Source organism: Dipodomys merriami, unplaced genomic scaffold (assembly GCF_024711535.1).
Source record: "Dipodomys merriami isolate MVZ:Mamm:240054 unplaced genomic scaffold, mDipMer1.0.p SCAF_27, whole genome shotgun sequence".
NCBI lineage: Eukaryota > Metazoa > Chordata > Mammalia > Rodentia > Heteromyidae > Dipodomys > Dipodomys merriami.
The window spans coordinates 19595742-19614114 of record NW_027204159.1 but is presented as its reverse complement, the minus strand read 5'-3'; the positions used below and the strand labels follow the sequence as shown (position 1 = coordinate 19614114).

General features: G+C 36.1%; 1 protein-coding gene across 1 annotated transcript in view; it reads left to right on the top strand.

The window, feature by feature from the left end:
- Adamts19 (ADAM metallopeptidase with thrombospondin type 1 motif 19) overlaps positions 1–18373 on the top strand; it is a 251702-nt gene that overhangs the window by 34695 nt on the left and 198634 nt on the right. The window contains exon 3 of the mRNA XM_070036428.1: positions 2483–2648. Within this exon, the coding sequence (XP_069892529.1) occupies positions 2483–2648 (166 nt within the window). The remainder of the gene's footprint in view (positions 1–2482; positions 2649–18373) is intronic.

Below are 18373 nucleotides of genomic sequence, written 5' to 3'. Positions count from 1 at the left end.
TTATTGTTATAAATCTACCTATCTACATATCTCTCTAACCTGTTCAAAGATTTTGTTGTATCATTAATTTATGGTACAGTGTCTGACTGAGGCAGTATAAATAAAATTCACAATTCAATCAACAGCAACAGAGTTCTTCAATGATGAGTGAATTCAAAACTCACACTTACTATATTGGAATAACATTTCAGTATTTTCAGTTTAGATCAATGGTATACAATGAGATTCTACCTACTGGCAATTTGCATGGAGATGTACAATATGTACGTGTGTGTGTGTGTGTGTGTGTGTGTGTGTGTGTGTGTGTGTGTGTGTGTGTGTGTGTGTTTGTGTGTGTTACGAGATTTTGATCTTAGGGCTTCGTACTTGCTAGACACCACCCTCTTTTGGCTTTACATATTTTTCAGGTGAAATCTCATGTTTTGGCTAGCCTCGACAATGTTCCTTTTATACCTTATATGTGACTGGGACCACTGATGCATGCCACCACACTCTATTTATTGAGATGGAGAGGCATCATACTGACTTTTCCAAGGCTGGCCTCAAATGATGGTCCTAATCTGTGTCTTCATGGTAGCTAAAATAGCAGTAGAGTACTTGGCTTTACATCTACCTCTTTAATGATTAGTATTTAATACTTTTAGGTTTAATGATCTCTGGTGTTTCATTAAATTAAGACAACAAGATTTCTTTCTGTATCTCATATAATTACTATAAAATTGAAGGTAGTTTTAGTTTTAAGAGAAGTAAAATCTAAATTTTAAAAACTCATTGGAAATTATATAGTAATTACATAAAATATTCACATATATGTACACACATATACATTATATATTATTGTAAAGTCATCAGGGTTGATATTTTTTATTATAGTTTGCCTTAAGAATCTTCTTAGTATGGATGTAGAAGAAAGAAGAAGAACAAAAGAGGAAAAGGAAAGGAGAGGAGGGGAGAAAAGAAGTGAGGGGAGGGAGGAAGAGAGAGTGCAGTTGTGAGATACAGGGAGGAGAGGAGGAGAAAGGGAGAGGTGGTACAGTTGGTTTTTCTAATTATTCCAGAATTTTATATATGATTTGAAGATTCAATTAAGTAAAGCTGATTTGGATTTTTAGCTTTACTGGAGGTATCTTGAACTGTCAGTCTGGTATGGAGTGAAGTGAGGTGATAAGCACCTGGTCTTTCTGTATAGAAGATGTAGTGGATTCTAATAATGAAAATAGATACAAATTTGAAGTCACTAATTGGAGAAATCAAGAAAAAAGAGATAAATTAGGAATTATTCACTTATTGAACATATGCATTTGTGAACTAATTTGTAATCAGGGAGTCATGAACTAGCTGCAAGGAAAAACTAAAACGAAATCATGAATATTCTACGGCTAACAAAATATATGTTATCATGAAAACTAATCTATTCTGTACATCTAAGAAAAGCATGCATTTATTTCAAAGTCAAGTAAATATTAAATTCTACATAATTACAGTTTGAAGAAATTACTATATCTGGAGAAATATCATTGTGCTATTTATATGTGCATCCAAATAGAATGAACATTAGTTTTACATTGTTAATGTGAAACAGAATTAAGACTTTTGATAGTAGCAGGTTAGGTTGGACTAACCATATATATATATATGTGTATATATATATATATATATATATATATACATATATATATACACACACACACACACACACAAATATATATACATATTTGAAATAATATTTTTTCAAAATGCTGGCTCAAGAGCTATTATGAAATATATACTATTTATATAGTAATCTTGAACAGTTACATAATCAAAATTAAAAGATTAATTCATACCATGTTCTTCCAAGTGGAGTATTTTCCAAGTCCCAATGCAATTTATCTACCAAAAAAATAACTAGGTTTAGCTTCAGTATATTACAAGATCATCTACTTGTGACAACTTTTATCCAGCATATCATATTTTCAACATTTAAGCAATGCTCCATTTCTTTCTCTAATTATCCTGTGGTTTATAAATTGTGAGTTGAAAACTCTAAGAATATTTTGTATTTCATTTTAATGCAACGTAGTCTGCATTTGTCTAGATATGTTGCATGAAATTTTACCAAATGGAAATAGTCAAGAATTTCAACTGTTGTGATTGCATGCAATTCAATACTACGTTGCTCTTTCTGTACATGTTGTATATGTAAGTGACCCCCGGAATCCCCCAAAGGGAGCTGTTAACATTCCAGTATTTTTACTGTGCATCTGTTGTTGGTATCTAGCTTTCCACCCACACAGGCTAAGACTAAGTAAAGTTTATGCTATGTAATAAAGAACATAAAGATGAAGTAATAAAACAGGAATATAATTACTTACTAGTTGGGTTGCTAAATCAGTTACAGTAGAAGACTATGCACATTTATAAAAAAAATAGCATATGTGTGTAGAGCTTGGGAAATCATTTTTAAATGCTATTTCTTACATATATTTTTGTTATATTCCAGATGGGAGTTATACAGCTCAATGAGGACTTGATATTTATTGAGCCACTCAATAACACAATGGCCATAACAGGTCATCCACATCGTTTATATAGGCAGAAAAAGTCGGTGGAGGAAAGAGTCACAGAGAAGTCAGATCATCACAATCATTACTGCGGGATCATTTCAGGTAATGAATGGCTTAGGTAATTTTAGGTAATGGTCTTAATAGGAACTAACCTTAATGAGATAAATCTTTCTAAACATTCTCTATATCTCTTTATCTCTATTTCTCTTCTATCTTCCATCACTTTCTCTCTTCTTTCTATTACTTATATTTATTATTTCTAATGCAGTATCTCTTTTGGTAAATAATAATTAAATATATCCACTTTAGAATTTACTTTTAGTATCTTTATACTTTAATATCAAGTGGTAGAAATTCAAAAGGTTTTGATAGACAGACATGTAGCATGCTCTGTAGCATTCTTGAATTGTGAAAGAATGGTTGAATTAGAAATGACGCTGGGAATTCCAGATCTGGAACCAAGGGCTGTGCTCCAAGAATCTTATTTTAGCCAAATCTGTGGGAATACCATATCGTTTTAACTAGAAGTATCCTTGTTTGTTTGTTTTTTGAACTTATCAAAAATCATCTTGGAAGTCGGTAGGTATGATTCAAGTGATAGCATTCTTTCATATCAAGTGCAAAAAAACCATGAGTTCAAATTCTAGTATCATCAACCACCCAGGATAAAATTAACAGCAAAATAGAAAGAAGAGAAAAGACTCAGACTTTCACAAGCATTCCTAGTAACTGATTTCTTATATGACATTTTACAGAAATAAAATGGGACAGCTGTTCTGGGTACTTTGGGTAGAATTCTGTGCAACAGATTTTGTATAGGAACCCCTTTGTATAACTACTTAAAGGTAATAACAAAAACAAAATCTTTTGCAATCCTAAGAATAGTGAAAGAAATGGATGACTTTTTCTAGTACATAACTAGGACTTGGATATTGTACATACATTGAGAAAAAAATTCCCTAAGTCAAAAATCTTTAGATGTTAAATACAATTATTTTAGTAAATTGCTGACTTAGGAAAAATAATACTAACTAGAATATAAGGAAATATTAAGTTATTAAATAATCTTTAAAGGTGAATTGTTGTTAGAAAATTGAGGTACCACTTTTAAAATTAATTATGCTATTTGAGGCAGGTCTAGGTATATGAATTGTGTGACAAGTAGCATTGGCAGAGATATGGGATGTCCAGATAATTAATTGTATAAAGTGTTCAAAGTCAGAAATAAATATAATATGCTTGTGTTTGGAATATATTTGTTTTAAGTTAATCTGTTGTTCCTACTTTCTGTTGTGAAACCTCATTGTAGCAATCCAAGAATCATCTTGACCATGGTTCAAGTGAGACTATTTCTGTGTTACAATATTCAGTGAACAAAAAAAAAAAAACAAAAAAAATATTCAGTGAACATGATCAAATCAATTTAAATAAGACACATCCTCTTCTTTTTAAATACAAAGAAGGTAAAGACAATAAAACAAAGGTTATAGAATTAAAAACCAAAAATTATAAAGTAGTACTTTTATTATGGCAATGTAAGAATAACAGCGACAACTTTCATTTTGTTCACTTAAGAAGATGACGTTGTATGACTTCTATTACAAGTCTGAACACTGTGCTTTTGAATGATCATTCCAGCTGTTTGGATTTCTCATGTACACTGATGACACAAAGCAGGCTTTATAAATGCTACTGTTCATAGAGGAAGTCATTGAGGGAATTCTAATTTTGATAGGTTAATAAAGCATAAATGTATGACTCATTTTTGAAAAACATTGTTCATAATATGTATTATATATCACTTGAGCCAATGGCTTCATGGAGGGAATGCTAAGTTATCTTCAAGTGATTTACTGAGCCTACCTGTTTTGGATGTTTTTTAAGGATTCAGAATTTAAAACTTACTTTAAACTTACCAATCCATTAGATAAAATGTTCCCTTTCAGCCAGGCCTTGGTGGCTCATGCCTGTAATCCTAAATACTCAGAAGGCTGTGAGACTCTTATCTCCAATTAGCCACCAGAAAACCAGAAGTGGTGCTGTGGCTCAAGTGGTAGAGTGCTAGCCTTGAGCTGAAGAGCTCAGGGACAGCACCCAGGCAGAGTTCAAGTCCCACAACTGACAAAAAAAGACGTTCCTTTTCTTTAACTTAAATGTTCAATTGTTGGTTTTACTTTCTTACTTTACATGATACTTATATGGATAATATAATAATTAAATTTATTATATATATTCTTTTTTATTGTTTCAATGCTGTAGGTGGATTTTGTTTTTATGTGTTGATTACATTAATACTTTCCCAACAGAGAGCTTCTTGCATTCGAATGACTTAGTGCCTTTTATTGAAGATAAGGAGTCTTTTTGTTAAAATACTATGTGGAAGTAGGGACTGTAAGTGAGGTTGAGACTCAGAAGTCTTGGGTTCAAGACCCAGCTTAGTCTTACTCCAGCTAAACAATTGTATTGCCATTCACTTGAATTTTCAAGCCTTGGATTCTCTATTTGTGAAAAGCAGTCAGTTCTTTCACAGAGTAAAATCAAATGACATACTGAGAGGGCAAATATAGAGGGTAAAGAGGATAAATATAATCAAAATACTTTGTACATATATGTGAAAATAGAACAATGAAGCTTGTTGAGATTCGTTTTGGAAGGGGGAATAGAGATGAGATAAGGAAAAGGACATAGAAAGTGAGTCTCATCAGTGTACATTGAATGCATAAATAGACCTGTCAAAGTGAAATCCACTTGTACAATAACTAAAAATATGAAGAAACCAATTCTCATTCTTAACAGATGGACAATATGTTGTTTTAGACAAACCAATAATTATATTGTAGAGTCATGTCTGTATGGATAGATTTAGTAGATAAGACTCTATAAAGTAGGGAGCTAGACATTAAAGATGAAGTAAAACTAATGCAACTAGAGAGAGAAAAGGGAACTCAGAGTGCAGGCAAAAATAATGAGTTTTAGGGTCACACTGCCTCTGCTCACAGTCCTGCTACCACTTTGTGAGGTATCTTAGGAAACTTGTATTATCTCTCAAAGTCCATTTCCACAAACAAACCTGGAATATTCATACTCAAACTTCAAGCCTTCCACAGAATTAAGTGTAATGAATGAGAAAGCAGGAGCCTGGGACACGGAGGCCAAATGTCTGCACTTGATAAGACACAGCCCTGGAAGGGCAGCCAGGGATTGGATAACAATGGGACTTGTGTGCTTTGAGAGTGACATGAACAATTTGTATTACTTTAAGATTTGCATATAAATTTGTGTATATCTAGGCCTCAGTCTGATTTATAGAATTAAAAAATGAGATTTGAACAGGACATAGAGCTCACTTCTATTTTTAGAGCTGACTTAATTAGGTCACTGTTGAAATAGTTCCCATGTTCCAGCCATAACGGCTATCCAGATCATAGTCAGTGTGAAGAAAGTATTCATTCACATACTTTAAAATTTCTTCTCTCACTTTAAGTGTTCCATAACAACTATGCTGTTTTATACAAGCAAATAAATAAGTAGAAAAATTCTGAAGATTTAGGAAATGAAAAATGAGGTAAGTGAAGTTATAGACAATGAAAACAAAAAGATTCATTCAAATAAAGGTTCAGTCTGTGTGATTTTCACAAATAAAAACTAGCTTGTGTGATGGAATCTACCAGGAAGTTCAGCTTCTTAAGAAACCTATCATCTTCCAGACAGTCTATCTAAATGTAACTGGGATAGTAAAGAAAACATACTTTCTATGTCTTTCTTATAAAATATGCCACTCTTGAAACTATTTGAAATCCTCTCCTTTTTATAAGTTCTCTTAGTTTTCATTTCAGGCCTCTTAAAAAAATTTTTTTTGTTACATTATTTGTGTTACTGCAGTCATGCTTCTTCTTTCTCCTTCTCCTTCTCCTTCTTCCACTGGTGTAGAGTATGGATGCTTCATTTCAGGGCCTTTCACTTTCATACTACTTTTGGTGCTCACAACTGGTGCTCTTCCATATGAGCCACACCTTCAGTCTAGCAATATTACAGGTAATTTTGGAGATAGATACTTATCGGCTTTTATGCCTGGAAAGACTTCAAGGCATGTTCATCAGATTTCAGCCTCTGGAGTAGCTAGATTACAGAGTGAGCCACCAGTGCCTGCTCTGTTTCTTCTTTGGGCATGTGCTCGTCTATGTATTCAAACCTGTACATAAGTATTTGTCAGTTCTTTTTTTTCTCTAATTCTTTCACTTACTTTGTCAGGGCTCACATTTGCATTTGTTAATTTCACACTTTTTTTTATTTCAAACTTTTCTCTGACTTCCAGATCTGTGGTAACCTATACTGACTTCTGTCAATCACCCCAGACTTTGTAAATCTAAAGCTGAAATTACCAAATATCATTTTAAGATGTTTTAAGATTAAGCCATACTTGCAATTATAGCTGTTCTTGAGGCTGAGACCTGGAGGATGGTAATTCAAAGCCAGCCAGGGAAGAAAAGTCCTCAAGACTCTTTCTACAAATAACCAGCAAGTAGCCAGGCTGGAGGTCTGGCTCAAGTGGAAGAGTCAGTTCAAGCCCCAATACTGGCACAAAAATGAATTGATAAAATTTAAAATCAAGTTCTATAAGCCTATATAGGAGTAGGTTCCTTTTATGTATAGTAGTGAAGAAGCCTTCTTTGGTAAAGAAAAATGTGAAAACCACATTTGGAATATACAAGATGTAGGTCAAGAGAATAGCTATCCCATAGGTAGATAGCAGTGAATGAGCCAGCACTGACAATAAATAAATAAATAAATAAATAAATAAATAAATAAATAAATACAAGCAGAGCTGATGAGTAGAGGAACAGATGGGATAGAGCTTGGGAGATCAACAGTGGGTGTAGCTGTTGATGAGTTGGTTCAAAATTACACAACTAAAAAGTAGGATGTAAAACTACTGTTTTAATATGTTAGAATTCTTTTTTAAACTTATTTTTTATTTTAGTTTTATAAATGTGTTACAATTCAAAAATATAGGTTTATGAGAACAATTCATCTTGATTAATGTCATTTCTTTAATCTTTCTCACCCATCCCTCCCAGTTCCACTCTTCTCACTTTTCTTAGTTTTATAGACCTATATTTTGAATGCATTTTCCCCCTTCTTTTTTTTCATTTAACACAGCTTTTTCTGTATTTATTCATGTATACTGAATTGTTCATAGTAAGGAGTTTCATAAGATATTCTCATACACATATATAATATGCTTTTTTCTTTTTTAAATGTATGCATCTTTTTAAAATTGTCAAGTTGATGTACAGATGGGTTACAGTTACATAAGTAAGTTAATCATTACATTTCTTGTCAAATTTTTTATCCCTTCCCTCATTTTTCTCCTACATTCCTTCCCTGCCTATCCACTCCCAAGTTGTACAGCAGAATTATTCACCATAGCTAAGATATGGAACCAACCCAGATGCCCCTCAGTAGATGAATGGATCAAGAAAATGTGGTATATATACACAATGGAATTCTATGGCTCCATCAGAAAGAATGACACTGCTCCATTTGTTAGGTAATGGAAAGACTTGAAAAAAATATATTAAGTGAAGTAAGGGAGACCCAAAGAAGCATAGGTCCCATGGTTTCCCTTATTTGCAATAATTAGTATACATCTAGGAAAATCTTAGCAGGTGAGCAGAACAGCTCAGTTGCATGTACATATGACCATATAAGATAATGTCAAGCAAAATCACCTCCAAGACATAGACATAAGCTGTTTTTCTTTGTTGTTGATTTTAATATTCTGTGATTTTTTTCTTTTGTATGTTTTTCCCCCTATAGTATATCCCCTGTTGTCACTGTGTTTGATTTTGGTACCCTGGTATTGTATATACATTTATTTGAATTAGGGAAGGAAAGGGAAATAACATAATGGTGAGACAAAGGACAAAGGGGGAACCAATGCAACAGTGATATACACAAGACAAGATGTTGGAAATGATCCCCCTTCCTTTATTTTAGGCATAGCTTGTTAAAATATGACATACAAGCTCAATATTTAGAATACATGAAATTGTGGTTAGAGTTACCTATGCATGGTCAAAACTATTATTTTGAATAAATTGACAGTTTCTACAATATGACTTTTTTTTAGCAAAAGTTTTTTATTGTGAAAATACTATACAGAGGGGTTACAGTTACATGTCTCCTTCTTTGTTTTTCCCCTACCATCCCACCTCCTCAACTACACTCCCTCCCCCACCTAAATTGTAAAGTTCGTTTTTCAACATAGCATCTTATACATCTCATTGTTGCAGTGGATCAACCTGTATCCTTATTTAAACAATATGACTTTTATAGTCAGTGGGATACTCTGTTTTCACCTTTGTCAATCTTGTAGTGTGGTGATAGCATGACAAAGCCTGTCTAAGCAGTAAAGTCTGCAATACTCCATCTCCAATTAACCACCCAAAATAGGCTTGTGGCATGCTCAAGTGGAAGAGTGGCATGCAGTTAGCACAACATAAGAGATACCAGCAGTTAACTGACAGGGAGATCTCACTGAGGGAAGGGCAATGAGAGATATCTGAATTAGTTATGGTAGAGGCTAAGTTTCTGTGTTAGAGAGCAGTGGTTCAGATAAGCTAGAAGTTTATCCCCCAACTTGTTATAGTTTTGAAGTTTGTAGGAGCCCAGGGAAAATTGGTCCATCTGATTTCAATGTATGGCCCTAATTCTTTCTCACCATTAGTCCTCCTCCCAAAGTGTAATTGTCTGCGAGGTCTACTTTACCTCATCATGCTATCAGGATTCTGGCATGGGATGCAACAAAGAGAAAGTAGGGAATAAACAGTCATCTTTCAAAGAGTTTCTGGGCACCAATGGCTCAGGCTGTAATTCTAGCTATTCATGTTTGAATCCAATTTGAGCTGGAAAGTCTGTTAAACTCATATATCCAATTAACTTCAAAAAGAAGCTGAAAGTGGAGCTGTGGCTCAAATGGTAGTGCTTGCCTTGAGCCAATAGGCTCAGGGACAGTGCCCAGGCCCAGAGTTCAAACACCAAAATGCCCCCCGCCCTCCCCCCCAAAAAGGGAGGGATTTTCTGTTCCTCAAATAAAGAAAAAGAACATGGATAGCAAGCGATATTTTTGGTAGCCAATAAAGAAGTGACAACTAAAGGAACATAAAAAAATGTGGAAACATATCCAAATGGAAGCAGGTTCATTCTACGTTTAGTTGTTGGATTCTTCTATTAACATATCATCTTGGGTAGAAGTTAACACTGAAGAGAAGCTGTGACTTTCTCACATTCAGTCTGTATGTGCTATATAGTAATTGATGTTTCTCACTTCCTTTCAAGTCTAATGATGAATCAACCAAAGAAAAGTGCCAATAAAATAATGGGAAATATAAATATATCTTTACATTTCTTATCCTGCCAAAGCATGTCTCTTCATATTCTTAAAATGCTCTGTACGTCTGGGAAGATGGCGGAAGAGAAGCTGGAATCTGAACAAGCTCTCGCATAGAAAGTAGTTTTAGAGTTCCAGTGAACAGTCCTAAGCCAGAGAATCACACCAAGTGTGCCATCACAGGACAGAGAGTTAGACAAGAGAGGGGAAGCCAAGGAAACACATCAGCTGCCGCTGCAGCGGCAGGGTCGCGGCGGCGACCACCGCAGCGGGGTCATACCTGAGACACAGAGAGTCCCGGACGAAGGAGCCAGACGCAGCGGCCTAGCAGATTCTACTCAACACCAACAAGAACCGACAAGGAGCGGACATCTTCATCCTGCGGTTTGCAGACGAGAGACGACCCAGGATCCAAGACGGCGTGAGTACAAGCCCGACGTCCTCACTCCTTCTCAGGGAGCAGAGGAGGGAAGGCCACCCCTCCCCCCCCAGCACCGGTGATCTCCATCTTGGATACCGACAAAGCTCAGAGGAGCTGCTAGCTCCAGCTCAGGCCTTGGAATAAAACGAGTAATTTAGCAGGTCACAAGAACTTAACGGCGAAGTGACCTGCCAGACTCAGCTCCATCCAGGGAAAAGTCACCCAGCTCAGGCACCAGCCATTGGAGTGCCTTGCCTCACTGGGTAACCAGAGCCAGAGGCTGCCCTTCCCTCTAGCAGCCACCACAATCAATTGAAAAACAGAAACCCTGAGAATGGCTCCAGGCTGGGCGCTGTGAGCTTTATCACAAAATAGCCCCAGGGAAAAGCTACTGTTTGTTGAACGGCCTCAACTCTACCCAGAACCTAGCCTCATCACCACATCCCCCTCTTTTGTGATTCTCAAAGCAGATCACCCTCCCAGAAAACTAACCTGGGAGGGGGATCTCAAAATCTTGGGTAAAGCAGAGCATTTTTCTGCCTGTTCCAACAAACCGACTTAAGAAACCAATCAAGCTACAGGACCTCAAGCTGACCAGAGACTCCAAGAAGAGACTGGTTACAGACAAAAGGGAGATACAGGATTCTTCCCACTCCTCCCCCCCCCCAAAAAAAATCAAAAGACTTTTTTTTTTCTTCTTCTTCTTTTCTTTTTTTTGCTTGTTTTTTGTTTTTTGTTACCATATATATAAATATATATATATATATATATATATATAAATTTTTTCCCTTCTAAAACTTTTATTAATCTTTAATTTTTACCTCTTCTGAAAAAAATAATTGTTTTCCAGTAACTTTTTTTTCTCATCTTATAATTTTTATATTAGAAATATGTGAATGAGCGTTTTCCTTTCTTTTCTTGTCTTCTTTCTCTTTTTCTTTCTTTCTAAATTATCTTTTTGTTTTTTCTGTAGCTCTACTGAACTTCTGATCTTTTCTTCTCCCTTTCCCATCCTTAAAGTTTTTCATATCTCCTTTATGTCCCTCCCCTTCTCTGAACATATTCACATTCCTCTCTAAATAGACGGTCTTTTAACCTCTATAATAACATTAATTTTTATGTTTCTATTTTTTTTCTGGTCTCTCTTCACTCCCCTTTCCGTCTCTTCTTTTTCTCTCTCTCTCTACTTGCATCCTACCCAACCCATTTCCTGCATTGTGATTAGGACATAGTTAACTCTCCCTGTGCCTCCCCACACCAATCTATTCCTATTTTTTACCCACATCTCTCCCTAATCCTAATAATTTCTGGTTTTCCAAATTCTTTTCTGCAGTTCGAAGTCCTTTAACATATAGTTGTTTGATGTTGATTGGATGTATCTGTTGAACTAGATTGTATCTGTAGACTATTGACTGTACAAACACAAACTTTGGTTGATGGTTGCCTTAAGATAGTGTTCTAGCACAAAACTGGTGCAATCTTCATCTCAAATGGGCAGAGTAAGCCGGAAAAACACAAGAAAAATGGCAAATTCGGGTATCTCAATTCCCAATCTTGATAATCAGGGATTAGAACAGATAAAGAATAATCCAGAGGAGAGTTCCCAAATAGCTCTACAAACACTAATAGCAAACATGATAAATGAGAAGTTTGACAATGTACAAAGGACTCTGTATGAGCGTGATAGGGAGAGAGAGGAGGCATCCCAGAAGTTTATACAGGAATATCATAAGCGTGAGGAAGCTACTCAAAAACTGATACAGGATTTGCCTGAACAACTTGAGAATACTCAAAGAGAAAGGGAGGAATGGTGTGAGCAGGCAGAGAACACTCAAAGAGAACTGCAGGAATCCCACAAACGGGAAGAAAGAGAACTGCAGGAATCCCACAAACAGAAGGAAGCTAATCAAAGAGTAATTCAGGAATTGAGAGACCAGGTAGAGAATACACAAAGATCACTAAAGGCATTCATGGAATCCATTAACAAAGAGCTGAAGGAAGTCAGGGAGACCACAAAGGGAGTGCTGAATGGAACCCAACAGAAGGAATGGGAGTCCAAAGAAACCATAACCAATCAACTAAGTGATTTGAGAACAAACACTGAACACCAAATTAAGGAAGTAAAGAAATTCATACAAGACCTAAAACAGAGCTTCAACAAAGAACTTGAAGCCATCAAAGCTGACCAATTAGAAGGAAAAGAGATAAAAAAAAAAAACAAAGTAGAGAGTCTTGACAGCAGGTTAGACCATGCAGAAGATCGAATCTCAGGGATTGAAGACAGCCTAGATATTATAGAGAAAGAACATTCAACCATCCAAGACAAGTCCAAGAAATATGATAGGTCTATCCAACACCTGGAAGACATCATCAGAAGGTCTAATCTAAGGATAATGGGTGTAGAGGAGCACCTAGAAACAGAAGTTAATGGTCTAGGAAATTTGTTTAACAGGATCCTTCAGAGAACTTCCCAAACATACAAAAAGATAGGCCTATTCAGATACAAGAAGCTTTTAGAACCCCAAATAGACCAGACCAGAATAGGACATCCCACTGTCACATTATAATCCACACAGGATCAACCCAGAAAAGGAAAAGATCCTTAAAGCTGTCAAGGAGAACAGGGCAATCACCTATAAAGGGAAACCAATTAGAATTACCTCAGATTTCTCAGCAGAGACAATCAAAGCAAGAAGAGCCTGGAATGATGTATGCCATGCCCTAAAAACAAACAACTATCAACCAAGAATACTGTACCCAGCTAAACTCTCCTTCATAACTGAAGGCCAAATAAAAACCTTCCATAGCAAAGAAAAATTGAAACAATACATCTCCACCAAATCAGCCCTACAAAAGATTCTTAAATATGTCCTACAGATAGAAAACCAACAAGACTGCAAAAAAGGCCAAGAAACTGCACCCAAACTGAGAATCCAAGAACCTTAGGAAGAACCCAGTTTTCGCAGCCCCCAAGAAGGTGGATAACATGGCAGGAACTCCCAAATACCTCTCAGTCCTATCTCTTAACGTTAACGGACTGAACTCTCCAATTAAGCAACATACACTATCTAGTTGGATTAAAAAAACGAGACCCTTCTATCTGCTGCCTGCAGGAGTCACATCTTGCCTGTAAAAACAAACACATTTTCAACGTTAAAGGCTGGAACAAAATCTACCAAGCAAACGGCCCTCATAAACAGGCGGGAGTTGCAATCCTAATATCAGATAAAATAGACTTCAAATTAAAATTCGTGAGAAGAGATAAAGAAGGTCGCTACATACTAATTAAAGGATCTCTCCTTCAGGAGGATATTACAATTCTAAATATCTATTCGCCAAACAATGGAGCACCCAAATTTATCAAAGAAACACTACTTTCCCTCAAATCCCATATAGATCCAAAGACATTAATTGTTGGGGATTTTAACACACCTCTCTCCCCACTAGATAGATCAACTCGGCAAAAACTCAACAGAGAAACCGCAGATCTAAACAGCTGCATAGATCAACTAGACTTAACAGACATTTACCCAACATTTCACCCAGCAGCATCAGAATACACATTCTTCTCAGCAGCACATGGAACGTTTTCTAAAATAGACCACATTTTAGGCCACAAAGCAAACTTGTCTAAATTCAGAAACAATGAAGTTATACCTTGCATTCTCTCTGACCACAAGGGAATAAAATTAGAACAAAGAGTTGGTTCTTCGAAAAACTTAACAAAATGGACAGACCCTTAGCAAACCTTATCAGAAAAAGGAGAGAACACACCCAAATTAATAAATTCAGAGATGAGAATGGAAACATCACCACGGAAACAACCAAGATTCAGAACATTATAAGGGAATACTTCTCAAAACTTTATGCTAATAAGTTTGAGAACTTGACAGAAGTGGACCTTTTCCTAGCAAATATTGACATGCCAAAACTAAAGCAAGATGAATTAAACCAGCTTAACAGGCCCATATCAAGCATTGAAATAGAAACAGCAATAAGAGACCTCCCAGCTAAGAAAAGTCCAGGACCAGATGGTTTTACAGCGGAATTTTACAAGGCCTTCAAAGCAGAGCTCACACCAATACTTCTCCAACTCTTCAATGAAATTGAAAGAGAAAGCTCACTACCGAACACATTCTATGAAGCCATCATAACCCTCATCCCAAAACCAGGCAGGGACTCATCAAATAAAGAGAACTATAGACCCATTTCTTTGATGAACATTGATGCAAAACTTCTCAACAAAATTTTGGCCAATCGACTTCAACAATTCATCCAAAAAATCATACACCATGATCAAACAGGATTCATTTCAGGGATGCAAAGCTGGTTCAATATACGCAAATCAATATTATTCATCACATCAACAGGAGCAAGAATAAGAACCACATGGTTATCTCAATAGATGCAGAAAAAGCATTTGACAAGATCCAACACCCCTTTATTATGAAGGTTCTGGAAAAATTAGGAATCCATGGATCATTCCTCAATACAATAAAGGCTGTATATGACAAACCTACAGCTAGCATTATACTCAATGGTGAAAAACTAAAGCCATTTCCTCTTAACTCAGGAACAAGACAAGGATGCTCACTCTCTCCACTTCTCTTCAATCTAGTATTAGAATGCCTAGCTACAGCAATAAGACAAGATGCAGACATAAAGGGGATCCAAATAGGGAAAGAAGAAATAAAACTCTCCCTCTTTGCAGATGACATGATCTTGTATTTAAAGAATCCCATAGACTCCACTCCCAAATTACTCAAGCTGATTCACAACTTTGGCAAAGTAGCAGGTTATAAAATTAACCCCCCAAAATCAATGGGTTTTCTATATGCCAACAATGAGAAAAGTGTGGCTGAAATCAGGAAAGCAACTCCATTTGTAATAGCCCCACAAAAAATAAAATACCTAGGAATTAACTTAACCAAAGTAGTGAAGGACCTCTATGATGAAAACTTTAAAATCTTGAAAAAGGAAATCAACACAGAACTTAAAAAATGGCAAAACCTCCCATGCTCCTGGATTGGCAAGATTAACATCGTGAAAATGGCAATACTTCCCAAGGCTATCTACAAATTCAACGCGATACCTATCAAAATTCCACTCACATTCTTCAAGGAAATAGAAGAGGCAATCCAAAAATTCATATGGAAAAATAAAAGACCCCGAATAGCAAAAATGCTCCTCAACGGAAAGAACACTGCTCTAGGAATATCAATACCAAATTTCAAACTCTACTATAAAGCCATAGTAAACAAAACAGCTTGGTATTGGCATAAGAACAGACCTCAGGACCAATGGAATAGAATTGAAAACCCAGAAATGAACCTACAGACCTATAGCCATCTAATCTTCGATAAGGGTGCTAAAACAATAGAATGGAAGAAAGACAGCCTCTTCAGTAAATGGTGCTGGCAAAATTGGTTAACTACATGTAGAAAACTAAAGCTAGATCCTTATATATCACCCTGCACCAGAATCAACTCCAAGTGGATCAAAGACCGCCAAGTCAAAGCAGACACTATGAAAACATTACAGGACAGAATAGGAGAAACCCTAGGTCTCCTTGGCTCAGGCTGAAATTTTCTGAATAGAGACCCGGAAGCACAACAAATCAAAGAAAGGTTGGACAAATGGGATTGCATAAGATTGCAGAGCTTCTGCAGGGCAAATGACATAGCTAGCAAGATCAGTAGGAAGCCCACCGATTGGGAGAAGATCTTTACTAGCCATACAACGGACAAGGGTCTCATATCTAAAATATACTTGGAACTCAAAAAATTAAACCACCCAACAACAAATCCTCAAAGAAACAACTGCCCAATAAATAAGTGGGCGAAAGACTTAAAGAGAAGCTTCTATGAAGAAGAAAGAAGGATGGCCAATAGACACATGAAGAAATGTTCAACATCCCTAGCCATAAAAGAAATGCAAATCAAAACAACATTGAGATATCACCTCACTCCAGTTAGAACAGCAAAAATCAAGAACTCTAACAACAACAGATGCTGGAGGGGATGTGGACAGAAAGGAACCTTACTTCATTGTTGGTGGGAATATAAACTTGTTCAACCACTTTGGAAAGCAGTATGGAGGTTCCTCAAAAGACTTCACATAGATCTCCCCTATGATCCAGCAATCCCACTTTTGGGCATTTACCCAAATGTTTCCAAACAAGACCACACTAAAGCTACCAGCACAACTATGTTTATTGCAGCATTATTTACCATAGCTAAGATCTGGAACCAACCCAGATGCCCCTCAGTAGATGAATGGATCAAGAAAATGTGGTATATATACACAATGGAATTCTATGCCTCCATCAGAAAGAATGACATTGCCCCATTTGTTAGGAAATGGAAAGTTTTGGAAAAAAATTATATTAAGTGAAGTAAGCCAGGTCCAAAGAAGCATAGGTCCCATGGTTTCCCTTATTTGCAATATCTAGTATAGGTATGAGTCAAGCGGAAAAAGTCAGATAATGTGATGTTAGGAAAATGAACCCTTAAATATGTATTTTAATGTTTTCGTTTCTTTCATGCATGTGTTTCTAATGCATTTATAAGATTATTTCTTTGTTGCTTTGTATGTCCCTCCCCCACAGTGTAACCCCCGCTTTCACTATATTTGATGTCAGTATAACATGTGGAGGAGATGGGGTCAAACAAGTCGTTTAAGGATTCAGGTGGACCTGTTGCAACAATGAGAAGTACAAAATGTCATGTCCAAACCAACTTTACAATGTCGGTGTGGGCGGGGGAGGGGGGTATAATTGGGTGGGGGGAGGGGGGAGTCTGGGAATGGAGGTGAAGGGTAAACAAAGGAGGAGGCTGCAATGCTTGGTAAGAAATGTATGCATTATCCTGCCCATGTAATTGTAGCCCCTCTGTACAGTATGTTCTCAAATAAAATAAAATAAAATTTTAAAAAAATGCTCTGTACTAATGCTTTATGTAAGGTTATATTGTAAAATACTAGCATGTTACTACAGGAAGAATTGATATCACAATTGGAAAGTCTATACAATTCATTCCAATGACTAGACAATATCTACTAGACAGTATCTACTCTTGTTCTTCTATATTCTTGATTTTAAATTAACTTATTTAATCTCTTTGCATTGTTTTCATGACAGTTAATCAATTAAAATGTAGGTAAAACTTGGCTTACCCCATTTTCATTTTGTGTTATTACTAGAAAGAAGCATTTGTGAAGATAGTTAAGACCAGGGAAGCTCAAAGTAATGGTGTTGTCATGTAGATCTTGTAGGAGTTTAGAGGTGACCCTGTTGAGCCCAGAAGTCTTTAATGAAGGGGAACAAATAGGTGGAACCAAGAGATAAATTAATCCCATAACCACAAGAGAAGATAGAGTGCAAGAAATACAAAATAGGTTGTTTGTAAATAGAACAAACCAGAGAATTAAATAGACAGGCTCCATGGTGTAAGACTCCCAAAAGGAATTTATCAGAAGCAGAAAGAAATATCTGTAGTCACTGTGTTGTCCATTGTACTACTGTCCATACCTCAAGAGTTTATTTTATTTTATTTTATTTTTGTGTTTTTGTTTTGTTTTCCCACTTTTATTGCTGTTTTTGAGTTTTATACTTTTTGTCTTATATGTAAATTTGTTTCTTTTAGGGAGAAGAAGCATGGAAATAGTGGGAGAAAGAGTAAACTAATTTAGCAGTGATGCTTGCTAGACACTATGTTAAAAATGAACTATTCCACTTTTGGGAGAAGGGGGTTGGAAAGGAAAAAACTGTGAGAAAAATGAGGAAAGAAGTGACACTGTTCAAAAAGAAATGTACTCATTACCTAACTTACAGAACTGTATCCAATCTGTATGTCACCTTTACAATAAAGAAAAATAAAAGAAAAAAATCTACCAAAAAAAGAATTAATGAAGACTATGAGAATACACATCTCTGAATTTAGAACAAAAAAACATCCAAGGAGCTGTTATTAATTGAGGATAAATATTTTTCTTCATTCTTTGAGGGATTTCTAT